The sequence below is a fragment of the Callorhinchus milii genome, unplaced genomic scaffold (assembly GCF_018977255.1).
Source record: "Callorhinchus milii isolate IMCB2004 unplaced genomic scaffold, IMCB_Cmil_1.0 Scaffold31, whole genome shotgun sequence".
NCBI lineage: Eukaryota > Metazoa > Chordata > Chondrichthyes > Chimaeriformes > Callorhinchidae > Callorhinchus > Callorhinchus milii.
The window spans coordinates 2,370,125-2,383,129 of NW_024704772.1; the positions used below are offsets into that span (position 1 = coordinate 2,370,125).

General features: G+C 51.0%; 1 protein-coding gene across 5 annotated transcripts in view; it reads left to right on the top strand.

The window, feature by feature from the left end:
- LOC103189456 (carnitine O-palmitoyltransferase 1, liver isoform) overlaps positions 1 to 9,708 on the top strand; it is a 31,542-nt gene extending 21,834 nt beyond the window's left edge. For 4 of the 5 annotated variants that reach the window (XM_042345026.1, XM_042345025.1, XM_042345028.1 and 1 more), the window contains 11 exons: positions 959 to 1,046; positions 4,250 to 4,445; positions 4,784 to 4,972; positions 5,354 to 5,459; positions 6,211 to 6,327; positions 6,927 to 7,091; positions 7,265 to 7,396; positions 7,803 to 7,955; positions 8,197 to 8,310; positions 8,678 to 8,770; positions 9,319 to 9,708. In XM_042345026.1, coding sequence (XP_042200960.1) covers positions 959 to 1,046; positions 4,250 to 4,445; positions 4,784 to 4,972; positions 5,354 to 5,459; positions 6,211 to 6,327; positions 6,927 to 7,091; positions 7,265 to 7,396; positions 7,803 to 7,955; positions 8,197 to 8,310; positions 8,678 to 8,770; positions 9,319 to 9,405 — 1,440 coding nt within the window. In that variant the 3' untranslated portion in view covers positions 9,406 to 9,708. Of the gene's footprint in view, positions 1 to 958; positions 1,047 to 3,261; positions 3,347 to 4,249; positions 4,446 to 4,783; positions 4,973 to 5,353; positions 5,460 to 6,210; positions 6,328 to 6,926; positions 7,092 to 7,264; positions 7,397 to 7,802; positions 7,956 to 8,196; positions 8,311 to 8,677; positions 8,771 to 9,318 lie in introns of all 5 variants that reach the window. The other variant, XM_042345029.1, reaches the window with a different exon arrangement.
- The last annotated feature ends 3,297 nt before the right edge of the window (positions 9,709 to 13,005 follow it).

The window sequence follows — 13,005 nt, forward strand, 5'->3', positions numbered from 1 at the left end:
CGGCTTGCAAAACACACAGTCACTACACTTCACAGTAAACCCTGCGAAGCGCCCGCGTTGAGGCGTCCCACTGATGTGAAAGACCCCATATTGAATGTAAGGATTATTATAAATTTTAGGGCACCCTTGACTTGTGCTGCAGCCAAAGAGTGAAAGTGTCATCTCGAGGTGGAGGGTGGGGGGGGGGGGGGCCGTAAAAGAGATCAAGTAACTGGCATTATAGCAGACTTGTGGCCTGGCTGTCTTGTGTGGGGGAGGAATGGGGGTGCAGAGGGAGGGAACGAGAGAGAGTGTGTGCTATCATGGAGGACAGGAAACTTGCAGGAGTGTACATTTAGGAACCCTTCTACTGCGACCCCTTTTTTAGCGAGCAAAAGGCACTTTGTTCATTTTATTTTTCCTCATCAACTGTTAGTCGATTGTCCGGGGGGGTGGGGGGGGGTTGGTAATAATCCCTTCATAAAAAGAATAATTTGTTACCCGACTGTTGCCCAATTTCCCCCCTTTTTAAACACTGTTATTAGAGACCAGGGTTCGATTCCCGGACGGGGAGAAGCCTTACTCCGCGCTCCTCGGTTGTTATTCGATCGGTGGATCGCTTTCCAGGGGGGTATTATTCTCTCGAGAAAAAAAATCTTTATTATCAGTTAGACGTGATTTTTTTTTGGGGGGGGGAGGGGGGGGATAAAAAAGGTTTGGTTGTTGTTGTTGCGAAAAAATTGAGGATCAACTAATTCTTAATTTTTCTTACATTTTTTTTTTCTCCTCTCGAATCCAACCTACACCTTCTCAATTCCCTTGCAACCCTCTTGACCCTATTTCTTTTGGGTCGCGCATGATTCTCATTCACACACACACACACACACACACACATACACACATGTGTGCACACACACGCACACCGCTCTTTCTCTCTCCCCCTCTCTCTCTCACCCAACGCAACCTGATTTGGGTGTAGAGTACACTGCCAGGGTTGCCAGTACCTCTGTGCTCCTCACAGTGGGAAAGAATGTTCAACTCAACTCGGACGCCAGGGCAGGAGACAGGTAAGACAGCACACTTGTCCGTCCGGGGAAATTGCTGCTCCTATATGCCACGTGACCCGAGGTTTGACAGCTGCCTTACTAAACACTTGACCCTTCGAGGAAGAGACACGTCGGAGTGACGAGGAGCCTGTAGCCACGCTCCTATAGTGTGGGGGGAGTGCGGTTGTGCGAGTGGCAAAGCAGAGGGAAGCTCACAGCTCGTACAGGGCAGCTCCCTCCTCCACCCTAGCAGCTCCTGCCCCCCTCCCTCCCTCTCTCCCCAAGACAGACTCCCCCTCCCCATCCGTCACCCACGTGCAGTTCTGTAGTAAGAGAGGACCTGGGTTCGATTCCCGGGCAGGGCAAAACCATAAGCAAGTTTCCTTACTCTCCTCACACGCACGCGCGCCTCTGTATACCCAGCAGTCAGTAGGGATCCCCTTGTTAGTCGATTGTCCGGGGTGGTGGCGGTGGGGGGGGTAATACTCCCTTCATAAAAAGAATAATTTGGTCACTCAATCCACGACTATCTGCGGGACACTGCTGTGCGCAATTGGCTGCCGCCGCCCACCACATACACAGTCACTTCGCAGAATACGCTGCCAAGCGCTTCGAGACGTCTCGAAGGCGTGATAAGCCGCTGCAAGGGTTATTGATGGTGATGCTGCTATCAATATCCCTCGATGCCTTTACCTAACAAAAATGATGTCCTTGAAGCCATTCACACGGAGGGGGGTTTGTTTAGATTTCTCCCTCGCTCACGGTGTTGGAGGGCGGCTGTTTGAATCTTGCGTCGTGTGGCATGTCTGGGTTGCTTAAGCTTTGACACTCGCTTATCCCCACAGCGGCGTATTGCAACCAATCTTCTCCGCAGCCCCGTGGGAACTGTCCCCACCAGCTCCCCCCCCCTCTCTCTCTCTCTCTCTTTCTCTCGCCTCCTGCTTTTTTAATTTTATTTATATCTTTTTTAATTTAAAAAAAAACATAGCCGACTGAAAGCTTTCTTCTACCGCGGATCTGAGCGCCCTCGTTTGGGGAGATAACCTGAAGTGCCTTTCTCTCGTTTTCCTCCCATTTCTACCTTCGCAAGCAAGTCAATGTTGAACAGTCGTAGCTTTACGTCTCTGAGTTGATCCACGTCTGTCCTGCTAACCTGGTGTAGGGGCCATTGAAGGGCATCCCTCCTGTGTTTGATATTATCCTCTTGTACTCACTAATGCGCTGTGCAGTGTAATTGTTAACGCAAATCTCCAGCTCGGGTTCCTTTTCCATTGCATTTCTCCCACTTGTTGGGTCGTAAACGCAGGAACTTGGAACACCCCACGTGCTTTAACCGGGGCACTTTTTGAGAGGCAACGAACAACAACCACTTAACATTTACATAGCGCTCGTCACGTCTCGGTACGCTTAACAAGGCCGCCAAGATTTGGGGGGGGGGCGGTGGAGGTGGGGAATTGGGAGGTGGCTGTAGACACGTTTGAAGAGGTAGGATTTGACTTAAAAGCAGACAGCAAGCGATGGGGGTTAGGAAGTGAAGGCATTGTTTGTGGCGCAGAGAGGGTGGTTAATTGAGCACAGGGGCAAGCAAGAGGGTAGCTCAGGAGAAGGGGGTAGTGTAGATAGGGTAAGGATGGAACAGAGCGAAGGATGGGTCCTCAGCCGCTATGGGTTGGAGGTGGCTGAAGGGGATTTGCTTGCAAAAGCAAAGACAAACGGGTTATATATGTAGCTCCACCGTCCTGGGAAAAGCTAAAGGCAAAATACTGCAGATGCCGGAAGTCTGATGTAAAACACAGACCTGGCCGGGAACACTCAGCAGGTCAGGGAGAGGGGAGAGCGAGTCAACGTTTGGCTCGAGGAGAAGCTTCAAGCTTGGCGGAAGCGGGTGGGGTGGGTCGTGTTATGGTTTCCTCCCTCAGTGCCTCACCAGGATTCCACTCACACCAGCCCACGGGGGGGGGGGGGGTAGGTAACCGTTCCACTTTCCGCCCACGTTCCCGAGCATCTCGATCGACTTGAGTCGGGATGTGTTAAATCCCGCTAACCCTGGGTCGGAAGACTACCGAGTTACCGTCTCTCTCGCTCTCTCTCTCTCTCTCTCGCTCGCTCGCTCGCTCTCTCTGGCTCTCTCTGCTGTGTATTATGAATATGCCTGCCGTTCCTTTTTGCATGTCTGTGCGTTACTCTTTCCTCTTTTTTTTTCCTCTCTCTCTCTCTCTCTGCCTGTCTTCTCCAGCTCTTGATTCAAGCCGTTGTCCCCATGTGCTCTAACCAATTTGAGAATATATTCAATACCACTCGCGTCCCAGACGTAGACACAGGTACGGTGTGAGTTCTTTGTTTGCGGATCATTTTTCCTGTGCGCTGGGCTGCTGCTGAGCTTTGGCAGCAAGCAGATGGGCAAAAGGTGGCTGGAGACTTGGCTCATGGCCTGCCATGAGAGTTCTGTAGCTCATTGGTTAGAGCACTCGCCTCGCAAGCGAGAGGACCTGGGTTCGATTCCCGGGCAAGTTTCCTTATTCCACACACGCACGCGCCCATGCCTCTGTTTAGCCAGCGGTAACGAGGAACTCTGTTGTTAGTCGATCGGTAGGTCGCTTTTCTCGGGGTAATCTCTCCCCCCAAAATAATAACAATTCGGTCAATCAATCCACGGCTGTGTGCGGGTCCCACAGCTGTTTGCGGGGGACGTTGCTGGGCGCAATTGGCTGCCAGATTTCAGCACCAAGTACACAGTCGATTCGCTTTACTGTGTATCCCGTGAAGCGCTTTGAGACGTCTCGACGACGTGATAAGGCGCCGTATCAAATGCAAAGATTATTATAATATTAGAGTCCAGAGACAGCCATCTTGTGGTAGTAGCAAGGATTACCCCTGAGATGGCAGGATTCTGCAGTACCCGTGAGCTGTTTCTTCTCAGGCACTTTGCGGTGATTTGTCAGGTACATCCTTTCTACAGGATAACAAATAGCCCCCCCCCCCCCCCCCTCAGCACACAGGCACAGGAGGAGGCCATTCAGCCCCTGGAGCTTGTTCCGACACTCTATTAGATCCCGGGTGATCAGTAGCCTAACTCCCAAGGAACAGCCAGCCTTCGCTTGCTCGCTCGCTCGCTCGCTCGGTTTCCTTTCGAAGCTCGTGTTCGTGTGAACTGTATTCTAGTCTAAAGCCGGTAACGTTAGCGTAGGCCTGTGTTGACCGGTCGACCTGTGTGGGCTTTGCAGACCACTTGCAGCACCAGACGGACAGCAAGCACATCGTGGTGTATCACAAGGGCCGTTACTTCAAGGTGTGGGTGTATCAAGGCGGCCGGCTTCTCAGGCCTCGCGAGCTGGAGGTTCAGTTCCAGCGCATTCTCGCCGACACCTCTCTCCCTCAGCCCGGCGAGGAGCACCTCGCTGCGCTCACTGCAGGAAACAGGTGAGAATCGTCACACCCCATCTCCGTGAGCGCTCCGGGACGCTATATAAAATCCTCTTATCCCTCTTCAGGTCGTGCCTCAAGAGCTTCCCATTCGACTAGTGCCTCCCCCTCTGGGCGCGGTTGGTCGATGAGGAGGCCTTGAAGGAGGCGAGGGAGGGGACCGAGGCGGCCGTGGTGGTGGTGGGGAACTGTGCGATGGAGTTCCAAAGGGTGTTATCACACACTTATTGCAATTCCCCGTGAAGCGTCGCAGGGGCGTTTTGATGTTGAGGGGGGGGGCGCGCTGCATCACCTGCAAGGAGCCTCGCTGATTGACCTGCCCTTGTGCCGAGCAGAATTCCCTGGGGAAAGGCGCGGAAATCGTTCTTCAGCAACGGGAAGAACAGGTCCTCGCTGGACTGCGTGGAGAAGGCGGCTTTCTTCCTGACTCTGGACGGCGATAAACCGGGGCTGCAGGTCGAGGACCCTGTAAAATCACTGGACGCCTACGCCAAGTTACTGCTGCACGGCAAGTGCTACGACAGGCAAGTTGCTGTGGGGTTCTTTACGCTCCCGGGTGCGTTGTGGTTTCCACCACTGGCTCCCCGTCCCCCCTTTTGCCCCCCTGTTCGAAATCTTTGTCATGGCCTTCAAAGCCCTCCACGGCCTTGCTCCTCGCTATCTCTGCGACCTGCTAACCCCCCCCCACAAACAGTCCCTCCGCTCGGCGGACTCTGACTTGCTACCCGTCCCCTGCCATCGCCGGACGGACCACCCCCCCACCACCCTGTGGAAGTCCATCCCATAGTCCCTTCACCTCGCTCCCCCCCCTCCCCCCCCGTCTCTCCCTTGCCTCCTTCAAGGCCCTCATCTTCGACAGCGCCTTCGGTCACCTTCCTTTCATTGCCCCGTTTTCGCTCCCGCAGGTGGTTCGATAAGTCGTTCACTTTGATCGTCTTCGAGAACGGCAAAGTGGGGTTGAACGCCGAGCATTCCTGGGCTGATGCGCCCATCATAGGACACCTCTGGGAGGTAATGTACGATCCCCTTCAGATCACCAAGGGGGTAGGAGCAGGCAGTGGCCGAACCAAATACCCTTCTGACCTGGGCATGAATTCCCATCTCGATGTGCAACTCGTGTATCAGAGCGTTTGGAGTCCGGCCTTGAATATCGCTGCTTCGAGAGTCGTATCAATACATTATTTTCACAATTCACCACCCGGCATCTGCTGTTTTGAACATAGAAACAGGAGGAGGCCATTCAGCCCCTTGAGCCTGTTCTTGCCATCCTACAAGAACGTGGGTGATCTGTACCTCAAGTCCAATTAACAGCCCTTGCCCCATATCCCTTGATACCCTGACCTAACAGAAATCTGTCCACCTCAGTCTTGAAACGATGAATGGATCCAGCCATAATCCACAGCCCTTTTGCGGGAGGAAGAGAGCTCCACTACCATTTGTCTGTGTGTGAGAAAAAATGCTTCCTGATTTCACTCTTTAAGTGTCTTGAGTTCTAATTTTAAGATGATTCTGGGTTCCCCCACCCACCAGAGCAAATCGTTCCTCTGTAGCTACCATATGGAATCAATTTTATTCTTTGAAAGTCTTACAAACTTATGTGCTTGGGTGGATTGTGGACCAGTTAAGACCTCCCTCCTTGACCGAGCTTTCCACCATCTTTCCCGCTCCTCTCCAACCCAACCTGCGCTCCGAGACACTGCCCAGTGTGAAAGGAGCTGAATAAATAGTCGTCGTCACATTTTTGCCTATTGTTCTCCTCCAGTACGTGTTGGCTACAGACAGCTTCCAGCTGGGCTACAATGACCAAGGCCACTGTAAAGGGGATGCGGAGAGCACCGTTCTGTCCCCACAGAGGCTTCAATGGGACATCCCAGAGGCGGTAAGACCTGTATTGTTTTTTGTCGCTGCTGTCGCTCTATCGATAGGCAAACGTGCAGCACAGAAGCTGCGTTAAATGCGCTATAGCCGACGGCTGGAGTGAGTCAGCTCACTGTGTGGTGAGTTTACCCCCTCCACTGCCTCTTCCAACACCCGTCTCAAGACCCTCCTCTTCAATCTACCCACCCCGTCCTCCACCGCTCCTGATCCCAACCACCGGCTCAGGTGCGGATCCCTGGCTGTCCAGCCCCTTTGGACGTCCTCCTGACTTCGAAAGACGCCGTGTAAATGTCATTAGTTGTTGTTGGTTCAACTCTTGGAAAAGAAATGGGTCGTTTCTGCCCCTGATGTGTGTTTGTGGGATGTTGCTGGGCTCAAGTCGGCTGCCTTTCCCCCAGTGAATCTACCCAGTGAAGCGCTTTGAGCCTTCCTCCTGATGTGAAAGACGCTACATCATATGCAAGGATATAGTCCCATTCAAAACAATAAGTAAATAATAATTTGGTGACTCAATTCCACGGCTGTTTGTGAATGGGCCCTGGTAAAGGTTGTGTGAACTGTGTTAAAAAGCTGATGTTCTTTTCCTCTCACCGCCTTCAGTGTCAGGAAGTCATCTCGGGTTCGCTGAAGGTGGCGCAGTCCCTGGCCAACGATGTGGATTTCCACACCTTCCCCTTCACCAAGTTCGGCAAAGGTTTGATTAAGAAATGCCGCACAAGCCCCGATGCCTTCATCCAGCTCGCCCTGCAGCTCGCCAACTTCAGGGTAAGCCGAGGCGTAGGCTCCCTGAGATTCGTGTATTAGCACAGAATATGCAGTCAGATCACTTTTCCTGTATGTTCTGTGAAGCGCTTTTGAGACGTCTCGACGACGTGATAAGGCGCTGTATAAAATGCGAGGAGTTATTATTATTATTGTTATTTTCTCTGCTATTACAGGACAAAGGGAAATTCTGCCTGACGTACGAATCCTCCATGACTCGGCTGTTCCGAGAGGGGAGGACGGAGACTGTCCGCTCGTGCACCATCCAATCCTCCAACTTCGTCAGGGCCATGGAGGACCACTTATCGGTGAGGGGTTGGGGGGGGTTGGGTGTGGTGGGGAGGAGAGAGGAGAACAAGGAGTTTTTGGGAAGAAGGATTATTGTTGATAAGTTGTTTTAACTGTGCTGTCAGCCTCTCTGCCCCGAAGCCCTGGGACTCTCTCCCTCAATCCCTCGCCCCCGCCCGCCTTGCCCCCTGCTTCCCTCCGCACTTTCAAGTCCCGCCTAAAAGACCTTCCTTTTTGACCGTGCTTACGGTCACCTTCCCCCATCCCTCCCTTCCTCTCCCGCCTGGCTCTGAGCCAGACTCCGCCACTGTGAAACCCCCCACCGAGACACGACCCGCATAAAGGACGCTATATGACTCTGAATTGTTGTTGTTGTTTAAATGCTTTCTCATTGGGAAAAAAATAATTCTCTCGGGCGCGTCACAGGCCAGCGAATGCCTGAAGCTCTTCCACCTCGCTGCCAAAACTCACCAGCACATAAGCCGCCTTTCCATGGCCGGGTGCGGGATCGATCGACATCTCTTCTGCCTCTACGTGGTTTCCAAGTACCTGGGAGTTCACTCGCCATTCCTGCAGGAGGTAAGAGCAACGCCGCCGTGTAGAGGAGAGCCTCGAGACTCTCCTCTTCGACCGCACATCCTACCCCAACGCTCCCACCGCCCCTCCTGATTGACTCGGGGCCTTCCTGTGTGTCCCCTGTATTTACTCGTAGGGCAAAGTTGGGAATGGTTGGAGGAACGGATGAAATTATCCGCTATATAAGATGCAAGGATTATTATTATCATTGTTATTATTTATAGTGCAACGTTCCTTTTGGCAGGTACTTTCAGAGCCCTGGAGCCTCTCCACGAGCCAGACACCGTTACAACAGGTTGAACTGTTTGACCTCTTGAACCATCCGGAATACATCTCCTGTGGAGGTGGATTTGGCCCTGTAAGTGACCACGTGGCATCTTCATTCTGTGTGTGGTTTCTGTTAACTATGTCCCTTTCTCTCTCTCTCTCTCTCTCTCTCTCTCTCTGTCTCCTACTCCCCCCCCACCACCCAACAAGGAGCTTCGGGAGCCTGTGATAGTGGGTAACAGTGAGAATAAATAAATGAACGATTTAGTCACTTAATCCACGACTGTTTGTGGGACACTGAGGTGTGCAATTGGCTGCCGGGTTTCGCCCACAAAATAAAAAAGAAGTCAATCCACATTACAGTAGATTCTGTGAAGCGCTTTGAGACTCTATATTGTATTATTATTATTATTTTTATCCCAGTGACCTCTCTCTCGCTCTCTCTCTCTCCCATTTAGGTGGCAGATGATGGTTATGGTGTCTCCTACTTCATCGTGGGAGAAAACCTCATCAATTTTCACATCTCCTGCAAAGTCTCCAGTCAATACACGGTATAGTGCCAATTACCTCCCTTTGTGGTGGAGGGGGTTTGGGGTGGGGGGGAGGAAGACTCTGTGATGTGTTTGATTGTAACCCTATCTCTCCCCGCCCTCCCCCACCCACCTCCATTTAAAATAATAAAGGGATTCGATAGGGTAACTACAGAGAAACTATTTCCTCCGGTGGGTGGGGGTAATCCAGAACAAGGAGGTGGGGGGGGGGGCAACATCTTAAAATTAGAGCCAGGCCATTTAGGAGTGAAATCGGGGGCAGTTTTTCACCCAAAGGGTAGTGGGAATCTGGAATTCTCTCCCCCCCCCCCCCCCCAAAAAAGGCTGTGGATTATGGCTGGATCCATTCACATTTTCAGGACGGAGGTAGATAGATATTTGTTAGGTCAGGGGCAAGGGGGGGGGGGGGGTGTCATTGGACTTGAGGTACAGATCAACCATGATCTTATAAAATGGTGAAACAGGCTTGAGGGGCTGAATGGCCTCCTCCTGTTTCTATGATCGCGGCTGACATTTTTTTTTATTTCTGTGTGTGTGTGCGTGTGAAGGACGCTCATCGTTTCGGGAAACACATTGTGGAGGCACTGATGGACATCCTGGCTCTCTTCAAACTGGATGAAAAGTCCCACAAGTAGTCCTTCCGACGAATGTGCCCGACACGGAAGCCGAGGGAAGGGGGAGAAGAAAACACAGTGCACTCGGAAGTCCGGCACGCACACGAGGCGATGAAAATGTCTCGCTTGTTCCCGCCAGCGCGCGTGTGTGAAGGACCTCAGGTGCCAACGCACTTGTTTTGTTAGGTTTTTTTTGTTTGTTTGTCTGTTTTTCTCCTGTCTCGTTTCGTCAGCGTTTTGATATTTATTGATTTGCGCTTGTGTGTGGGGGCCGGTTTTAAATTAAAAAGGAAAAAAGCGAGAGAGAGAGAGAGAGAGAGAGAGAGAGCAAAAATGCAACAACAATGCAAAGGGACGGAAATGCAAAGTGTGAGTTCTGACGCGTGTATATGTGTGTGTGTGTGTGCGTGCGTGTGCGCGTGTTTATAGAGGAGAGACGGGGCTTGGATTCAGCACTGACTATCAAACAATTTCCTTTCTCTCTCTCTCTCGCTACCCCTACCTACCCTCTCCCCCCCCCCCACACACACACGTACGCACGCAAGGATATCGCATTGCATTGGACGCTTCCCCCGCCCGATGTTTTCCGGGGGTGGTGGGGGTGGGCGTTTTACATGGCGACACGACCCCGTGACCGTTTCCAATCTGTTTTTTTTATATGGAGCTCGTGGTCACCACAACGACGGCGACAGATTACACTTGTGCGGTGCCTCTCGCACCGGCAGGACGACCCAGGGTGCTGGACAAGCAAAGGCCGCCTGGTGCAAAGCCACTTCGGCTAAAATGTAACGGCCCACCACCAAACCAAACCAAACCAAGGGAACAGGCGGGCAGACACGTTGTCCAAATTGAGGCCGTCCATTTGTTTTTCGAGCGCGAAAGAGCTTAGCACAGACGCAGGTGTGTTGTTAACTAGAACCGAAGGGCCTTCTTCATCCAAATCTCTCCCTGTTTCCCGTCGTCTTTCTTCAGAGGGCATAGTATGGAATGGAACGACAATTCCCCCCCTTTATCTTCTCCCCCGCCCTGACCCTGTTTGTTGGAAGAGGTTCAATTCAAGCCCCGACTGTTGAAGTTGGTGCCTTAAAAATGCAGTTATTTCAAGATACAAAGTGAGTAGTTTCGGTGTCATCGAACCGGCCTTCGGGCGAATCGGTGCATTAAGCGTCTGCCAAGACGGTCGCTGTCATTCTGACTGACTGCTGTTTCCCAGTCGTCCCATGGAAACGCGCTTCCTTCCTTCCTTTACCCCCCTGCCCCGTCCCGCCGCCCCACCCCTTCAAAGTTCACCAGGGCTTGAAGGAAAATTCTGGTGTCAATTTCTTGGGGGTGTGGGGGGGCAGAAGTGGGACATCTCCTCAATACATTGCACACTACTTTTTAATACGATTCGGTTAGATTGGACGAGGACTGCGGTGAGACCGTGCGTGCGTGCGTGCGTGCGTGCGTGTGTGTGCGTGTGTGTGTATGTGTAGCGTGTTACACACCTCTGCTTAGCTCTTAAGATAGACCCCCTTGACTCCCAAGCCCGACATCAAAGGACAGGATGAGATCCGGTTTGCACTGCGGCAGATTCAATCGATTGCAGTGCAAACCAAATCCATCCTGTCCTTTGGCGGCAGGCAGGCTCGGGAGTGCTTCACCAGAGGCAAACCAACTGTGCCTGACTAGCTGGAAGGAGCAGGTTAGATTTACGCCATTGCTATTTATACTATATTTGTATGTAATATATTACACTAACAATCCGGCGACACCTTTGCTGTTGGGAGGGAGGATGGATGGGGAAGAGAGTGAGAGAGAGAGAGAGAGAGAGAGAGAATCCTCCCTTCAGAAGGGAACCAGTCAAAGTGAAACCAGACGCTAAACCTCTTGACTTGGGCCTGTTGATACGTGAGGCAGGCGAGAACTCTGCCACCAGCAAAGCCATTGAGACAGAATAAGTGACAATCGTATTTTTAAGAAAAAAAAGAGAAGAGATAATTATCGTGATACGTTTGCGTTTTTTTTTAAAAATCGTAGGTGATGCACCGACAATAATAGTAATAATAATAACGATAATTTCGGCCGACAACGGTTTGTGGGGACGCTGATGTGCGCCGTTGGCGGCTGCGTTCGAGCCACAAAAATACGCGTTCGATCCACTTTAAGGCGTAGCGCTTTGAGACGTCGCGACCACGCGATCAGTCGCTGCATCAAATGCAAGGATTTTTATTACTATTATTATTATTATTAAAGGAAAGAATTAGCCACAGATCTGGATAGGAATTTGTATGTGAAGGTTCTATGTGAGACGTAATGAGCTTCGGGGTTCCTTTAAGGCCAACGACAAAGCTCATTTGCGAATGATTTAGGTGACGGGTCGGAGACAACAATATACCAAAGCGCTTCTAAGTGCAGTAATTGCGAGCATTCCTGTTTTATCAGACTTTTTCCCCCCAAAGTTCTCCACCCCCCCCCCCTAAAAAAATATATATATGTGTTTCAGGGCTTTTAATTCCTGTGTAGTTACTAAACTGAAGCCAAACAGCCAACCACTTGACTGTCCCCCAGGGCACAAAATGAGAGTTCAAATCGCCAGGGGATTTGTTGCATCGCTTTTCCCGGTGTTAATAATCCCTTCCCCGTAAAATAATAGTAATAATGCGGAGCGCTCAATCCACTGCCGTTTGTGGTGTGCACAATTAATTGGCTGCTGCGTTTCACCCACTTCACGGTCGAACCACTCGACATCCTGCGATGTCAAAATGGGTTACCACAAACGCAAGGATTATTATTATTATTATTATTTGGGGAAGGTGCGACCGATCGTTTAAGAGCACTTAGTTTAAGATACATCGTTTGCTGTTGCTTAAGCACTTTGTCTCGGTTGCGTTGACTTTGCGTGCAAGCTGAGAGGTGCAACCAGATGGCCAGAGATATTTTACTGGAAGATTCCTTAACTATCTATTCGTGTTCTGAATTTCCAACGACAGCACTTACATTCAGCCTTTTGTTTAGGTGTTGGGCTTTCTCAGGAGCATTTTCTAATGCTGATATATCTCCTAAATCGGCGGAGAGAGGGTTTTTGAGCGAACCCGAAGCACGATTTTACCAACTGGAGTTTTTAAAGACCACTTTGTCTAAAAAAAAAGCCGCTGCTCGCGCTTTTAAAAAGGAAATACTTCTTAAATCTTCAAAGTAAAAGAACTATTTCTTACTTCCAAGTCGGCTTCTTCAGCTAAGACCGAATTATTTTTTTTAAGTTGGCGCAACAACGCACGTGTGATTGAGACTATAATTTACCAAAATCTGAGTGAAGTTGGGAATTCTCCACTGTTTCTTGCTTAGCATTACCACAATTTGGCCTCAAGTGTTTACAGGCTATACGGGCTGAGACTAGATGGAACTTGGGGCACTCTGGAGCGTTAGGATTGAACGCAGCTGGAAAGAATGAGAGACACACTCTTTCTCCTTCTTCCCCCTCCCCCTGCTCTCTCTCTCTCTACTCACCCCCATCCCTCCTTCCCTCTCCATTACGTGAGCATCAAGGATCCAAATAGCTGCAATGTTTTACCTACAGCTCAAACCTCCCCGAGAGAGAGAGAGAGAGAGAGAGACGAGCTCTTATTCTGGAGGGCCGAC